Source organism: Perognathus longimembris, chromosome 21 (genome assembly GCF_023159225.1).
Source record: "Perognathus longimembris pacificus isolate PPM17 chromosome 21, ASM2315922v1, whole genome shotgun sequence".
NCBI lineage: Eukaryota > Metazoa > Chordata > Mammalia > Rodentia > Heteromyidae > Perognathus > Perognathus longimembris.
This window is the reverse complement of record NC_063181.1, coordinates 30,661,774-30,679,205: the sequence shown is the minus strand read 5'-3', so window position 1 is coordinate 30,679,205 and position 17,432 is coordinate 30,661,774. Positions and strand designations below refer to the sequence as shown.

Below are 17,432 nucleotides of genomic sequence, written 5' to 3'. Positions count from 1 at the left end.
TTATTAAAATCCGACCGTGTTTGTCTGGGAGAAAAGGGATGCTGAATTGAAGTGGAGGTTTTCATACATCTTCCTGACGCCGGGCAGTCACCACGCACTCCAGAGAAAAACAATTGCATTTTAACAGAAACAAAACAGCCGAGTTTGGAACTTGGGCCCAAGGAAACTTTATCTTCGTCAGTGTGGGGCTTATTGTGCAGTGAGCGGCCTCGGGCCGAGGGCACCTCCACCAAGTCAAGAACTTTGCCTCTGAGTAGTGAGGTCGCAGGGCTGTTTTCTGGGGTGGCCTCACAGGGGGCCGGGGGCAGTCCACCATGGGGAAGTGGACACCGGAACTGACCCCTGTGCAGACAGACATTGGAAATCACAGAGATGTTGGACTGAGGACATTGTGGCTGCCTTTCTGGCCGAATCACCAGAACCACATCTTGGGCAGGATATACCAAAAGATAGTGCGTGTGTGGGGGTTGTTGTTGAAAGTGAGCCAGGACTGGAGGTTGAACATCTTCATGAGCTCACCATTGGCAGAAGAGCTGCTGTGAAGTTTTGACACCTTTTCATTAAATCCTTACTACAGATAGACTTTTATAGAAAGCAACTTAGCCACTGCATGCGGAGCCCAAAGACGTGATGGGGAAGAAAAGGGAATCTGGCTAGTATGTTTATTGAAATTAACCGCTGGAGTTTCTTCCTGACTGGGCCCTTGTCCGGGCCTCCCCCACAGGCTTCTCTCGTCCATCTCTCCTTGGTATAGCTGGCAGGGGCGAAGATGGGCTTTGGAAGGGGTGACATTAGTCCAGCTGAGGGCTCTGATGTTCTCTGCCTGCTGCAGGCTTCCTCTGCTTGTTGAGTTTCCTTTTTTCTCCTGGTCTAGTGGTGAACATGTGGTCACTGGGACCCTGAGCGTGGCCAGGCCCAGCCGGCGAGGATTCCCACATGCTGCTCTGCAGCAAGGCTCCAGCCGGCCCTGGTGCAGAAGTTCATTGAGCAGCCCAGCTTCTCTCGGGTGGACCTCAGGCCTGTAGCCCAGGCCCTGAATGCCTGGTCCTTTGGTTTCCTGCATACTAGGCAGGTACCACCAATCCTGCCTCAAGTCCATGTTCAAGATCAAGGGGAAACTTGCATATTTCACTTGAGGCCCCATCATCTGAGCTTTTGTAAATCCTCTCCTTGCTTCCCCTGCCAAGTTCAGTGTGCTGTTGGTTAGGAGGCCTTCACCTTTGTTGACCTGTGCATCAAGTCAGATATCCCAAACAGAAAGGAGCAAACTGCTTAGAGGCTCCCCCGCTAGCTGCTGGGGTGGGGGTGGGGAGGAGGGAATGAAGCTGGCACACAGATGTGACGGGACATGTGGACATCAGACATTGCATACCTATTGATGCAGGAGGAGGAGGCCAATAGGAGTTGGTGGAGAAAGGAAGTTGGCAGGAAGGGAAAAGACATGAAGCTTCCAGAAAGGAAGGTCTGGTAATGCTTGGGACAGTGGCGATGTTTGCTTCTTTGACCCCAGGGCCTGGCAGTGCATCTCGAGGGTTTGAATCCCATGGCTTTCACATCTCAGAATGGCTGCAACTCGGCGTTTGCTGGGTCTTCCCGTCTGATTCCACACAGGACCAGATGGAGAGTCCGGGGCTGCAGAGCCCCAACCTGCCTGGCCTGGGAGCAGAACGGGCAGCAGAGAGGCCCCGAGCCCTGCTGTCCCCACGCCTGCACCTGGGGCAGAACTCAGCTTCCAGATTGATCCCCAGCTGCGATTTGTCATTGCTCCCCGGCAGGCCCTGGTTTCTCGGGCTTCAGGAGCCCCCTTCGACACCTGCTTTATTTTTCTTCCTGCGCTGACGTGACGGGAGACAGGTGTTAAACTACTTAATCACTTTAAAATTGTTTTAATTTTCTGTTTTTTATTGATCTCTCCAGCACCAATTAATCAGCTCACTGGACCAGGCAGTTAGTACATTAAAAATTGTCAGAGAAGGCCGTGCATCTTGCAAAATGTCTAAAAAATATTCGGCTAGCAAATTTTGTTTTTCTTTGGCATGCAACAGTCCTCAGCATGTAGAACTCACACTCGGAAGGGGCTCTGAGTGAGGGCGGATTTGGGGGTACAGAAGGAACCCTGGCTAGGGGGCTTTCTGTAGGAATAACAGCAGCAGGGACCTCCAACTTGCTTCCTTGCACTTCTGGGGGGCTGTGGAGCTGCTCTGGCTCTCCTTCCCCCTGTGGTGGGGTGGATTTTATTTTATTTTTTTGTGGAAGGCAACATTTGCTCGGGGCAGAGCTTTTGTGTCGGTGGCTGCCCTTGTGGCCAGGCCCAGCCCTGCAGCCCGCCCTCCCTCCCACAGCTATCATTCAGCATGCCCAAAGCACCTCCCTGGGGCGGGGCCAGCCGAACAGTGGCTAGGAGTCCTACTCCCGTCTTGTTATCCCTTGATTGCCCTAAAGTCCTTCCATGGGATGTCCTGGGCAGGCGTACCCCACTGCCGCCGTCACCCCACCAGCAGTACACATGCTTGCCACTTGTGTTTTGCCACTCTTTTTGCCAGTGATTCATTAGTTGCTCAGCTGTACTTCCTGGCTTACAGAAAGCATAGACAGATTATTCACAGGCTTCACTATTGCTCCTCGAGAGCAGAGATTTGTTTGTCAAGTTCCCCTCTCTTTTGGGTGTTGGTGGTCCTTGGGCTTGAACTCGGGGCCTGAACGCTGTCCCTGAGCCTCTTTGAGCTCAAGGCTGGTGCTCTACCACTTGAACTGCAACCTCACTTCCAACTTTTTCTGAGTAGTTTGTTGGAGATAAGAGTATCACGACCTTTCCTGCCCACACTGGCTTCGAACTGTGAGCCCCAGATCTCAGCCTCCTGAGTAGCTAGGATTACAGCTAGGAACTATTTTTGCCTGACATTCTATAACTCGCTGAAGGTAAGCCTCATATTCTCCTCTCTTTGCCTCCCCCTCTGGCAAATTAACTATTCAGCAGGCTTGAAACCTTGTGGCATCCCCCCGATTCCTCCTCCTTCCGCCAGGGCCATTCCTGGGATGTACAAGGAATAAGCAATGACCTTGAAAGGCTGTTTTCACACTTGGCCTCAGTTTCTTCCACCTGCTTGACTTCTTTCTCTCCACTCAGCTCACGCTGAACAGAAAGGGAAGTTTTCATCCATGCACCCAGCCTTCCTACACACACGGGGATTCTCCTAAGAGCTCCGGCCTGGGGTCCACCTGGAAAGGCTGGGCGTGAGCCCTGCACTGGGGCCAGCGGGGGGGCCAGGGGGGGCCACCACGGGGCAGGCCCAGAGAGCTCTGCGTTCTGGCTGCTGGACTTATCTGGCCCAGCCCCACCCAATCTGTATTAATTGGTATATGATTGGGGCAGGACATACAATCTAGTATTGATTTTCTCTCTGGACGCCACAGCTTTATTTGCTCACATATGCTTTGTGTTTAATTGGTGCTTTGCTCTGGAAACCAGAGACCTTATCAGCCTGTTTTGTTTCTTTTGCCGGGGCACACAGGCACGCACCCCCCCCCCCCCCGCAGCACCCTCCAGCCAGGGGCCTCTCCCTGACCTTCCTACTCTGAGGCGGCCCTGGGGCATGGGGCATGGGGCAGCGGGCGATGGGCCAGTGGACTTTCTTCACACTTGACCGCAGGAGTGAGTTGTGGCTGGCCCTTTCTGGTGTAAGTGTGTGTGCAATGATTCAGAGGGAGTCGCTGGGTTCACACCTACTTCCTCCCCGAGGATGGCCTTGAGGCTCACAGATTTTATTTTTCTGCATTATGACGTGTTTTCCTTATCAGAGAGAAAGGTAAAAACACCTACTTTGATTGTGTGTGTGTGTGTGTGCACGTGCTTGTGCACATGCACCAGTACTTGGACTTGGTGCAGCACCTCAGCTTTTCATTCAAGACTGGCGCTCTACCCCTTAAGCCACTGCCCGGTTTCTGGCCTTTTGGTGTTTCTTGAAGATAAGTTTCACAGCCTTTCCTGCCTGGGCTGCTTGATCCTCAGATCTTGTGGATAGCTAGGATTACAGGCGTGAGCCACGGCACCCGGCGGAACAAATGCTTCGGGGATTTTTTTTCTGTCAACACACACAGTGGGCGTGTTGGGAGTGCACAGTAAATAGCAGCTCCTTGGTTGGTGCCCATCCACCCTGTATGTCTTCACATGTTGCCTGCTGGGAGGTCGGGGAGCCCTCGCCCGGAAGCTCCGGAAATGGCCTCCTGTACCCCGTTTCCATCACACGTCAGCCACGCCTCGGTTTCACATTTGTATTCTTGTCTCTTAGAACCATGACCTGGTGCTGGGCGCTCTGCCTGGGCTTCTGCAGTGAGCAGAAGATGCGGGGCAGGGGCGGGGGGAGGGGGGGAGAGGGGGAGGGTAAGTCAACTTCCTGTTGACGCAGTAACTCTGGAGGGGACAGGCGGACACACTGGCACTTGGGTTACAAGATTAATGGCGCTTATCCGGCCGGCGGTGCGGAGGGGCGAGGCTCTGCGCACTCACTGGCCTGGGCTCTGCTGCACACGGCGGGGGGGGGGGGGTGGGGGGGGGGGTGGGCAGGCTCTGCCACCTCACATCTGGCTCTCCTTCGGGCCTGGTGCCTTCCCAACACGAGCAAAGAATTTCTGGCTAAGGCTTGAGAGCTGCGTGGCCCTGGCCCTGCGGAGTGCCCCGGGCCGGCCTGCCTGCCTGGGACTCCTCCACACCCGTCAAATGCGGGGTGGTCTCCGCTCACTCTGCTGGGGTGGACAGGCCGGGTCAGGGCCGCACAGGGGCCGCCCGAGAGGAGCATCAGAAGGGAAGGGCTCTGAGAGAGGCACGAGCTCGTGCCTGGCCTGCCAGTGCTGTCGCTGCGAGCACAGTGGCTCTGTGCCTTCGCACGCCCCATGTAACGCCTTGCTGTCGCCAAGGAGAAACCTACAGTCAACCCCTGTCTGCATCACAGCCCGTGGCAGATCATAGCGAAGGTCCTGGGGCTGAAAACGCCCGCCAAAGACCCAGAGCCCAGCTGGTGGTGTGAGGGAGGTGGTGGTGTGAGGTGGTGGTGTGAGGTGGTGGTGGGAGGTGGTGGTGGGAGGTGGTGGTGGGAGGTGGTGGTGGGAGGTGGTGGTGTGAGGTGGTGGGAGGTGGTGGTGGGAGGTGGTGGTGGTGGGAGGTGGTGGTGGTGGGAGGTGGTGGTGGTGGGAGGTGGTGGTGGGGGGGGGTGGTGGGTGGTGGTGTGAGGGAGGTGGTGGTGTGGGGTGGTGGTGGGAGGTGGTGGGAGGTGGTGGTGGGAGGTGGTGGTGGGAGGTGGTGGTGGGAGGTGGTGGTGGGAGGTGGTGGTGGTAGGAGGTGGTGGTGGTGGGAGGTGGTGGTGGGAGGTGGTGGTGGGAGGTGGTGGGAGGGAGGTGGTGGTGGGAGGTGGTGGTGGGAGGTGGTGGGAGGGAGGTGGTGGTGTGGGGTGGTGGTGTGGGGTGGTGGTGGGAGGTGGTGGTGGGAGGTGGTGGTGGGAGGTGGTGGTGGGAGGTGGTGGTGGGAGGTGGTGGTGGGAGGTGGTGGTGGTAGGAGGTGGTGGTGGTGGGAGGTGGTGGTGGGAGGTGGTGGTGGGAGGTGGTGGTGGTGGGAGGTGGTGGTGGTGGGAGGTGGTGGTGGGAGGTGGTGGTGGGAGGTGGTGGTGGTGGGAGGTGGTGGTGTGGGGTGGTGGTGGGAGGTGGTGGTGTGGGGTGGTGGTGGGAGGTGGTGGTGTGGGGTGGTGGTGGGGGGTGGTGGTGGGTGGTGGTGGGAGGTGGTGGTGTGAGGGAGGTGGTGGTGTGGGGTGGTGGTGGGAGGTGGTGGGAGGTGGTGGTGGGAGGTGGTGGTGGGAGGTGGTGGTGGGAGGTGGTGGGAGGGAGGTGGTGGTGGGAGGTGGTGGTGGGAGGTGGTGGGAGGGAGGTGGTGGTGTGGGGTGGTGGTGGGAGGTGGTGGGAGGTGGTGATGGGAGGTGGTGGTGGGAGGTGGTGGTGGGAGGTGGTGGGAGGGAGGTGGTGGTGGGAGGTGGTGGTGGGAGGTGGTGGGAGGTGGTGGTGGGAGGTGGTGGTGTGGGGTGTTGTGAGGGAGGTGGTGGTGTGGGGTGGTGGTGTGGGGTGTTGTGAGGGAGGTGGTGGTGTGGGGTGGTGGGCACATGAAGGGTGGGGCTCTCTGGGGAGTTTCAGGTTATTAAGCGCAGGCCCCTGAGAGCACATTGGGAAGTTAGACTGTGCCTTCCCCCCTCCCCTTTCTAGCTGCTACGAGGTGAGCAGCTGTGCTCCCCCCACGCTCCCCATCTTCATGGCCTGCCTCTCCACAGACCCAAAGCAACAGGGGTAAGAGGCCATGGGGTGAGAGTCCCACACCCAAAGCCCAAAGAAACGTTTTCTTTGTTTAAGTGATCAGCACAGGCATTGTGCACAGTGACAGAAAGCTAAGAGGCCCTGCAGGAGGCTAGTGCTGCAGACAGTCCAGGACTCTTCCAAACGACTGCGGTCAGGGTCCCAGGGTAGGGGGCCAGCAAGGCCGTCTCCACGCAGGGAACGACATCATCACCCACCCTGCAGCCAGCGCAGTACAAGACCTGAGCGTCCAACATGGCTCTCCTTCACCGAACACAGTAGCAGAGCTCGAGTACATTGTGATGAAGCAGTCTCATGAGAAAAAGAAACAGGTAGAAGCTGAGTGCTGGGGGCTCACGCCTATAATCCTAGTCACTCAGAAGGCTGAAATCTGAGGATCCAAGTTCAAAGCCAGCCCAGGCAGACAAATTCAAGAGATTTATTAAACAACAAAAAGCCAGAAAGGCAAGTGTTGTGACCCAAGTGGCAGAGGGCCAGCCTTGATCAAGGTGAAAACAAACAAATAAGACTGCAAGTCCCCGAGTTGAAGTCCCAAGACTGATTCTCTCTCTCTCCCTCTCTCCCTCTCTCCCTCTCTCTCTCTCTCTCTCTCTCTCACACACACACACACACACACACACACACACACACACACACACACACACACGGGACTTGAAGCCCAGGGAAGTTTATTATGCTAGACCTTCCCACTGTCCCACTGCCTTGGCTAAGGCTAGATGTCCTCTCTTTTGCTCCAAGGATGAGGCCCAGACCCTGGGTTGTTTTGCCTCTACTCACAGCCTTCCACGGTACCTTCATCACCTGGGAGAGAAGGTACGGGAACAGAAAGCATTTTAGGTCTTGGCAATAATCTTTTGTTGAGGGTGGGTAGCAAGGTTCTCCCAAACGGTAGGCAACCAAAGCAAAAATAAAATCTCTCCCAGCAAAAGAAATATAAGTGTGATAAGACAATCTACAGATGGAGAGAAAATAGTGTCAAGCCATGCATCCACTAAAGGTTAGCTCCCAGAAAATACAAATGACTTGGTAATAAGAAAACAAATAATTAAAAAATGGGCATGACATTTAATAGACCTTTCCCAAAAATAGATACACCATAGCCAGATATATAAAAATATGCTCAATATTTCTACTCACTAGGAAAATGCAAATTAAAACTATAATAAGCCAGGCGCTAGTGATTCATGCCGGTAATCCTAGCTACTCAGGAGGCTGAGATCTGAGGATTGCAGTTTGAAGCCAGTCTCTGAAGACAAGTCTGAAAGATTCTTATCTCCAATTAACCAGCAAAAGCCAGAAGTGGAGCTGTGGCTCAAATGGTAAAGGGCCAACCTTGAGTGAAAAGCTATGGGACATCTTCCTGAGGTCAAATCCCAGTGCGGGCACGTGGTCTTAGAACTGTTTGTGGAGAACATGGAAATGGGCTGGATCCTGTACACCATTAGTGGGGAGGTAAACTGTTACAATCGTTAGAGAAAACAGTATGGAGTTTCCTCAGAAAAACCAAAAAGAGATGCAGCAATCTCACTTCTTCCTTTAGCCAAAAGATTAGAACTCAGTCTTAGAAGAGATGTCTGTAGAAGCCAGATATGGTAGAGCACACCTGTAATCTGAGTACAACAGAGTGCCGCTCAGCCTTAAAAAGAAGGAAGTTCTGGTATTTGTGGCAAATGGATAGAATTAGCAAACATTGAAGGCATAGCTGCCCGGCACCGAAAGACAGCTGCAAGATGTAACACATGGAATCTACAACAGTCAGCTCAGGGTGAGGCTGGAACCGTGAGTGGGAATGAGAATGTAAGCGGTCACTTCAAAGGAAAAATGTGTACTTCGAATGAGATGCTAATGTGCAAGGAAGTGTCTTGAGAAGCTACAGAATGCCATAGTGAGCACAATATTACTGTTCAAAATGGAGACTTGGTCATTGCTTTTCATAGGCTACAAATTCTGAGTTAAGATGACAGGCACAATGTTACTAAGGAATGTTTGCCTTTACTGTCTTCTCTTACACACTCAGAATGGAATGCTTTTATTGAAATGGAGTGTGTGGACCATTGTGAGTTTCATTTGTTCGTACCTTGTGATTCACTAGCATGGGATTACAGGCATGAACCACCATGCCCATACTCTGCTGCTATTCTCTCCACTTGTTCCCTGGCCTCCACCATCCCCTCTGCTCCCCCTGCTCCGGTGAGGTCTGTTCAGGGTTCTGGCAGCTCTATAGTCCTTTTCTTTCCCTTAGCCCATCTTGGAAATGATGAGCATCAGGAGGGGACAAGCATCATCTTGTCCTGTGTTTTACCCAAACTCTAAGCCCCAAGCTCAAAGGTAGAGGGGGAAAGGACTCAGATGGTGACTGCATAGATGTGTGTGTGTGTGTGTGTGTGTGTGTGTGTGTGTGTGTGCCAGTACTGGGGCTTGAATTCAGGGCTTCTCACAATCAATTGGTCTCTTCGCTTAAGGTTGATGCTCTAGCACCAGAGCCCCACACCTCTACTTCCGGCTTTTTACTGGTTAATGCGAAATAACACTTTCTGCCCAGGCTGGCTTTGAATCTGGATCTTTTGATCTATCTCAGCCTCCAGTAGCCAGGATTACAGACATGAGCCACCAGAGCCTGATTTGCACCGAATTTTTTTTTTTTTTTTTTTGCCAGTCCTGGGCCTTGGACTCAGGGCCTGAGCACCGTCCCTGGCTTCTTTCTGCTCAAGGCTAGCACTCTGCCACCTGAGCCACAGCACCCCTTCTGGCCGTTTTGGGGAATCGAACCCAGAGCTTCATGTGTAGGAGGCAAGCACTCTTACCACTAGGCCATATTCCCAGCCCCTTGCACCGAATTTTTACATAATATGTACAGATTTAATTTTCTTTTCTTTTCTTTTGCCACTCCTGGGGCTTCAAGTCAGGGCCTGAGCACTGTCCCTGGCTTCTTTTTGCTCAAGGCTAGCACTCTACCACTTGAGCCACAGCGCCACTTTTGGCCTTTTCTGTTTATGTGGTGCTGAGGAATGGAACCCAGGGCTTCATGTATGCAAGGCAAGCACTCTACTGCTAGGCCATATTCCCAGCCCCTGTAATTTTCATTTAAGCATGTTTTAGCCTTAGTTCAAATGCACTTTCTCTCTTTCCCCTTTTATGGTGTTATTGATGTTTTAAATCTTGATTTTATTTACTCATTTGATTCTGGGGCTTGATAATCCTATGCTGCATTCCTGTTTTCACTTATCTATTTGCTTATTTTGGTTTTTCGGTCTTGAGACAGACTTTCACGAGGCAGCCTTGGCTGCCTTCATACTCGGGAGCCTTCTGCCTGCTTCCTGAGTGCTGGGATTACAGGCATAAACCACCTGTCATTTTTAACTTTTAAAATCACTTTATTTTTCTTATTTGACTTTCCTTTTTTGTTTTCATCTTTTCTTTATTATATGGCAATTTTATGATTGTGACTCAAGACCAGAATCCTAGCTGCTTGAGAGGAAGACGTTGCTTGGGTGACGGAGTCTGAGGCCAGTCCAAACAAAGATTGGGCTGCTCCATCTCCACTCATGGCTCGGCACAGTGGCACACACCTGCTTGTCTCAGTGATGGGGGAAGCCCCAGCAGGAAGACTGCAGTGAAGCCAGCCCGAATACACAGCGAGACTTTACCTCAAAGATAACCAATAACAGACGAGACGCATAGCTCCAGTGGTACAGCACCGCCTAGCAAGTGTGGGCCCTGAGTTCAAGTCCTTAAACCAAGAAGGAGGAGGAGAAAGCAAAGAGCTCCAGAGCCAGCCTGGGTTAAGCTGTATGACCTGGGGCAAGTTACTCAGGTTCTCTGTGCCCATGGAATACATTACTTGAGAAAAGCTCATGTTTCCAACAACATACATGCACGCGTGCGTCTGCAGTGGGGACATGTCCTAAATCACCCTCAGGGATCTGGGTCATTCACCGCCAATTCCTTCAAGTTCCAAGTCTGCCTTGCCAGCAGACTTCAGCTCCCCACCAACCCCTCTGGCAGGTCTGGGCCCCGTATCCAGTGCCTGCAACTGGTTTATTACAGAAGCACGCAAGCCATGGGGACATTTTTAGGGCTTTTATTTATTTATTTTGTGTGTGTGTGTGTGTGTGTGTGTGTGTGTGTGTGTGTGTGTTTAAAGCCAGCGAGGAAGGGCAGATGCTTGGGCCCTTTGGGGCTGCACTCCTCCCTGGCTAATCCCACCCACCTCCCCAGCCCTCCCTACCCCACCCACCAGTAGCTCAACATCACCTGGGGTGAAAGTCAGCAGTCAGGCCCAGGAAGAAGGGTGGTGGGTACCCAGCATGCCCCAGGGCCAGCTCTCAGGGCACCTCCCCTTCCTTAGGGCCTGGTGCTCCTGTTAGAGGAGCAGAGGGTTTGAGGCCCAGCCCTTTCTTGCTTTCTGGCTGAGATGCACCTGAGCTGTGCCCGGAAGGCCGCTACAGGTGGAGATCCTCTGCCCCCTTCCCAGCGAGCATCTTCCCACGGAAGGCAAGATGCCTCGAGGGCACAGTGGAGTGAGGAGGCTGGGAGACCCTGGCAGCTCAGGGCCGGGACCCTCGAGTTCCTCCGTCCAGAGTGTTTGTTCTTGGGGGTTCCAGTCCCCTGCCCGGGGCACACCTCCTCCAGCTCTGGCCGTGCTCCTGTGACCGGTCTTGGAATACACCTGGGCACTCCCCTGTCCGCCAACTCTAACTCTTCTCCTGTGGTCACCCTGCTGTCCCGGCCCAGCACCCTGGTCTCCTGAACCCCCAGCCAGCTGCCACCCCCACAGCTGGATCACAACTGCAGGACTCCTGGTTCAGAGCCTGGGTATCTCAGTCTGCAGAACTGGCAGGTAGGGCCGTCCGAGGGGCAGGGTGGCAGTAAGGGGTGCACCTCTCAACGGATCACCCCTTCTTCCTCCCAGTCTTCCTCTTTCCCTCTCCCTCTCCTGGCTCTCTCCCCCTCTCCACCTCCTTGTTTTCCCTTTCCCCCCTTCCTCCTCGCGCCCCGCTCCCCAGCCTCTGCCTGGCCCCCTGAGCTGGCTGGGTGGGGAAGGGCGGGGGAGGCTGTGCGGGGGCGGCGGCGGGCGCGGGGCTGGGGCGCGGGGCGGGCGTCAGACGCTGTGCGCGCCCAGGCTGAGCACCGAGAAGGCGGCGCGGTGCTTGCGGAGCAGCAGGCGGATCTTCTCGTCGTCGGAGTCGGGGTCCAGGGGCTTGTTGTACTCGTCGTCCTCGTTCTCGGAGGCGGCGCGCTCGGCGCCCGCGCCCCCCGCGGCCCGCGGCGTGGACGACGAGGGCTCCAGCGCGCTCTTCTTCCTCCACTTGGTCCTGCGGTTCTGGAACCACACCTGGGGAGGACAATCGGGGGCGCGTCTGCGAGGGGGCCCCCTCCGCGGCCAGCGCCCACGGAGGGGGCCGGGATGGGGAGAGGCTCGCCCTCACCCCGCGGCGACTCTGCGGAGGGGGGACCCGCGCGGGGAGCCCCGCTGCCGGCCAGCTCGGGCGCAGCGTGGCACCCAACCGCCCCGTCCCAAGGGCTCGGCACCCTGGGCTGGGCCCGTGTTCGAGCCCACGCGCGCTCTCACGGGGCTGCTGGGAAAATAATAAACCAACGAGGAAGACAGACAGACAGACACACAGACAGACCTCGCCTTCAGCGGCACAGCCCTCGCGGGCCGTCACGAATTATCCCCAATTAGAAAAGCACCGCGCGTGGCCGGCGCCGGGTCGCAGGCTCGGGGCGGAGGAGCCTCGCCCCCCGACTTGCCCCCCCCCCCCAGGCGTCGGCTGCGCCCCGCAGTGCGGGCCGGTGGCCCAGAAGGGAGGCGCAGGCTTGGGGTCCCCACCTGTCCCCGCGCCGGCACCGAGTCGGGCCGGCCTGGCCCACATCTTTCCTCTTGGAAAGGCCCCACCCCAAGTCTCCCGGGGGCTCCGGTCAACGTGGGGCCGCGGGCCTCTCCCCTCTCCCCACAGCCCGCCCTGCGCGGCGCCTCCGCCCCCAGGGGCCCCGCCACGCCCAGCGCCTCCCGCCGCCCCCACAGGACTGGGGCGATTGCGAGGTAGAAGCCGCGCCTTTTCCAGGCTAAGGCCTCGGGTGAAGCCATGGCTGAGGCGGGCCCCACGCCTGGTGCTTGCGCTCGGTGCCTGGTGCTCGGCTGGCTGACACTGTGAGTGGACCAGCCCCGGGCCCCGGGGTCACGGGGTGAGGCCACGAGCAAGAAACTCGATTGAGGTTGTATTTCATCTGCTGCTTCTGTGAAGCAGACCACTACAGAAATTTCAACGTTGCCACGAGAGACGAGTGCCAGTGGCTGTCACCTACAATGCTAGCTACTCAAACGGTCTGAGGTCTGAGGATAGCTGTTCAAAGCCAGCCTGGTCAGGAAAGTCCGTGATACGTGTGCGTGTGAGCACAGGTCCTGGAGTTTGAACTCAGGACCTGAGCACAGCACTGTCCCTGAGCTGCTTTTGCTCAAAGCTAGTGTTCTACCACTTGAACTGTAGCTCCACTTCCACCTTTTCTTTTTTCTTTTCTTTTTTTTTTTTTTTTTGGCAGTTTAGTGAAGATAAGAGTTTCACAGATGTTCCTTCCTAGGCTGGCGTCCAACCGCAGTTCTCAGATCTCAGCCTCCTGAGTAGTTAGGATTACAGGTGTGAGCCACGTGTGCCTGGCTGACTCTCTCTCTCTCTCTCTCTCTCTCTCTCTCTCTCTCTCTCTCTCTCTCTCTCTCTCTCTCCCCCCCCTCACTCCCTCTCCCTCTCCCTTTCTCTCTCTCTCCCTCTCCCTCTCCCTCTTCTCTCTCTCTCTCTCTTTTTGGTGCCAGCCAGGGGCTTGAACTCAGGCCTTGGATGTTATCCCTGAGCTTTGGTGCTCAAGTTTAGCACTCTACCACATGAACCACAGTTCTACTTCTGGCTTTTTGGTAGTTAATTGGAGATGAGAGTCTCATGGACTTGACTGCCCAGGCTGGCTTCAAACTGTGACAATCAGATCTCAGCCTCCAGAGTAGCTAGAATTACAGGGCACCTCCTCCGTGACACTCTTATCTCCAAGTAACCACCAAAAACGCCAGAAGCAAAGGTATAGTTCAAGTGGTAGAACATCAACCTGCCTTGAGCAAAAAAGCTAAGATGCAGTGCCTTGTCCCTGAGTTCAAGCCCAATAATAAAATAATAAAAATAAATAAAATAATAAAATTAAGATAAATATAAATAAACAATAAAAACAAAATAAAAGGACTGCTGAGAAGATTAAATTCAGTACCACATACTATGTAGCTTTCAGACAGAGCCCACAGACCTATTTCTGTGTACCTAAAGCTCTGTAGTTGGGTGGGCAGGCAGTGCTCCTTGGGGTGGGCTCCCTCTGAAGAGCTGCAGGTTTTGGGGAAAGTGGGTCCACATGCACAGAGTTGCCTCCTGTTCCTGAGGCGCCTTCTTCCATCTCCTCACCTTCACCTGAGACTCGGTCATGCCCAGCGAGTATGCCAGCCTTGCCCGCTCAGGGCCCGCCAAGTACTTGGTCTGCTCAAAGGTCTTCTCCAGGGCGAAGATCTGGTGTCCTGTGAAGGTGGGCCTGGTGTGCTTTTTCTTGTGGATGCTGTCACTCAGGGGGTCCGGGGCTGGTGGGAGGAAGGGAAGTGGGTTAGCAGGATATATGGGAACCTGGAGACGTGTACTGCCTACAAGGGGCCAACCCAGCCCTGTCTCTCCCACGGATGGGAGCGCCTCTCACAGGAGGAGAAGCCACTGCTGTGGCTAGGGAATGGTGACACCTGCCCCCCGAGCAGCCTTCCTGACAACCAGGTAACAGTGAGGGTGACCTCTGCCATGTCTGGGGAACAGACCTCCAGGGTGGCTGCCCCATGTTCTAGCTATTCAGGGCCAGCAGGGATCTTAAGCTTTTCTGTCAGAGGTGCTCATGATTGAATGTGCTGCCTTCCGAGTGCGATGAGGTGGCCCCAGAGACCACGACAAAGCTGCGGCATCCCCAGTGACCACGACAAAGCTACCCCTTCACATCACCATGATCGGTTGGCACAGTCCAGCTGCAATCAGAGCCCTGGGGGCCTGTGAACTGCTGCCCACTTCCTTATTCCTAGGCCTCAACTTCCCAGGATGGGAAGGATGGGAAGCCTCCAGCCCCAAGGCACTGCTCCTCCAGTCCCCAGGCCTTGAAGTCCTAGGTTCTGATGATGCCGGAGGGGCTGGGCACTGAGAATGGGGTCTCCAGCCAGGGATGCCATCTCGGGAAAGACTTGGTGCCATGGCCCCAGGACAGTGACATGCCCATATGTTGGTCTTGATCAGTACAGTGTAGCCTAACATCCCACCCCTCTTTCTCTCATCATGCGCAGGGATAGTGAGACACAGAAATAAGAAGGGAGCTCCCGAGGTACCACTTTTTTAGTCCTGCTCCTTTTGCCTTAATCTGACAACTGGCTTTTGGCTATTTTCCAATGGGTATGTGCATCTAGGACAAGGACCAAGGGTGGAGACGGGGAATGGAGGATAGGAGAGACAGATTGAGGCTTGTGGCCTTCCCAAACCAGACTAGACTCTAGGTAAAATGAGCTGCAGCCTCTTTTGAAAGCCCCAATTTTTCAGACGGGGGAAGGGGTCGCTCCACAGTGTAGCAGGGGAGAGGCAGGTGTGTTCTGGGTGTCTCCAGGATTGACTCAGAAACCCGACTGTAGTGTGGAGCCTAGAGGCCAGCCTCAGGTGAAGGTCCATCTGCCCTCTCACACCTGGATCTGGCCAGGACCTTAGTGGCACAGAATGTTCAGGCATTTTCTCCTTGACTTCTAGGTGGACCTCCCCTGCCTATGCCTAATCTGGCTACCTCCTCGTCTCCCCTCTTGGAATCATGGGTGCCCTATATCAGTTCTCTAAGAACCAAGGCTTGGGGAGCCATGAGGTGTGGTATGCTGTGGCCAAGCTCAGCTAGGCTCGGCTGCCACTCTGAGGCTGTGCTGTGCTCGTTGCTAGTGCTGTGCTCACCCGGAAGGTGACCCACAGCCCCTGGCTCACAGGTGGTGTTTGGTTCCCTTCAATGATGTTGGGTGTGAGGGGGCTCTTTGGGAATGTGACGGAAGTTTTCCACGCTGCGGACAGCAGTGCCTGCTTTGGGTCACTATGGTATAGCAGAGGCTCTGGGCAGTAGGAAGGGAGCCACCAGGACACTGCACAGGTTGTGCTGGGCTACGTGGCCTCTCCTGGACCTAGAACACTCGGGGTTCCTGAGAGGGCAGTGGGGTGACCGTGATGATATGAGCTGTATCGGGGCAGGAAGGGGAAGGGGTGGAAGTTAGGCCTGCCCTGGGCTGAGGAGATGGACGTAAGGTGGGGGCCCCATCTCAAGGTACCCAGCTATGAGAGGCTCTGCCTGCCTCCCGCCTCTCTCAGGCCAGTCAGGCTGGGGTGGCCCCCCTCCCCCTCTCTCCGGCCAGTCAGGCTGGGGGTGACCCCCCTCCCACCTCCATACTCACTGTTGCTGCATGGCCGCCCTCCTCGCCAGTCCTGGCCTGTGTCCGCCCAGCAGTTCCGGCTCCGAGTGGGGTACTCATTCCCAGCCTTGGAAAAATTTCCCACCTGGGGGCCGTAGTAGACCCCCTGAGAGCTGAGCCCCCCAAAGCTTGCCACATGGGGGTAGCCAGAGAGAAGGCCACTGTTCGGCGTGGCCACAGGCCTGCTCAGGATGTCTGTGATGCCATGGGGGGTCCCTGCAGCCAGCTGGGGGCCCAGTCCTGGGGGGCTGAGCTTGTAGAAGGAGTTCTGCACCGAGTACTGGCACACGGGGGCCTTCATCTCTGAGAACTGGGCCAGCGGCGCGTTGTTCAGCAGGAACGTCCCCTGCAGATTGGACTCCATGATCTCCAGGTCAGGGGTGGGACGGGAGAAGTCGGAGCGCAGGGCCCCGAGGCCTGGGAGCCTAGAGCGCAGCCCCGAATCGCATGGCAGCTCTGGAGGGCAGGGAGCAGCCCCGGCTCTGACTGCCCTCCACCTAGAGCATCCGGTCCGGCCCTCGCCCAGGCCCTGGCACCCACGTCAGCTTCTCGGAAGTCAGGTGCGCGGGGCAGGCGGGAGGTCTGCGCGCTCTCCCTGTCCAGCCCGCCTTGACTGGAGAAGGGCGCTCCCCATGCTCAGCACAGCCCCTTCCTCGGCCTCTGGGTCTGGAGACCCTCCATGAGAAGTTTGAAGTTCAGAGAAGGGACATTTCCCTGATAAAGATATGGCCCATTAGAATACAGACCGCAGACTGGCTGAGCGGGGAGAGCCGAGCTGCCATTGGTTGGAACCCACGAAGGCCTCACATTGGCTTTTCCTAGACAAATTGCACTTTGAAAGATTGACTGTAAAATCAGCCAAGGTGTGTGTGTGTGTGTGTGTGTGTGTGTGTGTGTGTGTGTGTGTGAGAGAGAGAGAGAGAGAGAGAGAGAGAGAGAGAGAGAGAGATTAGCTCTAGAAGCTCTGTTCATTGTCAGAGGCTCCTCCTGCCTCCTTCGTCCCCAGGTCCCGGTTCTAGGAAAGGGGCGTCTGAAGCCTCTGGGGGTAGCTGGAAGTCGCAGATCCCACAGCTGTTACTGAGGATGGACTGCAGAACTCAAGTCCCTGCCTTGAGCGGCTCCTTTTCCTTTCTGTGCAGGTGCCCATGCTTTCTCTGCAGAACAGAGCTGCCTCCCTTTTCTCCTTTCCCCAGGGCTGAAGCAGGGTAAGTAGGGAAGATGGGCAAGGGCTGGGTAGGTTGCAAATCCCTGTGACTTCAGTGAGAGCCTGGTGGGTAGATGGAGTCAGAGGGTGGGGAATGGACAGCATTCAATGTGGCAGGCACCTGCATCTTCCTGACCACTGAGGCTAAAAAGAGGGCTGAGTGGCTGTGCAGCTCCTCTGCCTCTGGGCATCTTCTCCGGACCTCAGACGGACTTTCTGTCTGTCTGAGAATCTGATGCTTAGAAGTTCCCTGGTTGGGCAGTGGCGCCCTGTGCTGGCACTTGGCTGGGGATAGTAAATACTTGATACTGAATTGAACTTCAAAGCACTCATCTGATATATTTTAAAACAAAATGTGAGGGTCTACTGAGGCAATCTCTCATT

General features: G+C 55.6%; 1 protein-coding gene across 1 annotated transcript; it reads right to left on the bottom strand.

Annotated features, from left to right (window-relative positions):
* Nucleotides 1-11,452: 11,452 nt before the first annotated feature.
* Nkx6-3 (NK6 homeobox 3) lies at nucleotides 11,453-16,208 on the bottom strand. Its single transcript, XM_048330857.1, has 3 exons — nucleotides 15,827-16,208; nucleotides 13,791-13,960; nucleotides 11,453-11,686 (listed from the first exon to the last, which is right to left on the bottom strand). Exons 1-3 carry the CDS (start codon nucleotides 16,206-16,208, stop codon nucleotides 11,453-11,455), a joined length of 786 nt encoding a protein of 261 aa, XP_048186814.1.
* Between the last annotated feature and the right edge of the window lie 1,224 nt (nucleotides 16,209-17,432).

Bases quoted from the DNA above. Each gene is read 5' to 3' on its own strand.
- Nkx6-3 (XM_048330857.1), bottom strand. From the start codon at position 16,208: ATGGAGTCCAATCTGCAGGGGACGTTCCTGCTGAACAACGCGCCGCTG. The intron at 13,961-15,826 runs GTGAGTATGGAG...TCCTCCCACCAG, and splicing joins AGGGCGGCCATGCAGCAACA to CCCCGGACCCCCTGAGTGAC. The intron at 11,687-13,790 runs GTGAGGAGATGG...TGTCCTCCCCAG, and splicing joins TGACCGAGTCTCAGGTGAAG to GTGTGGTTCCAGAACCGCAG.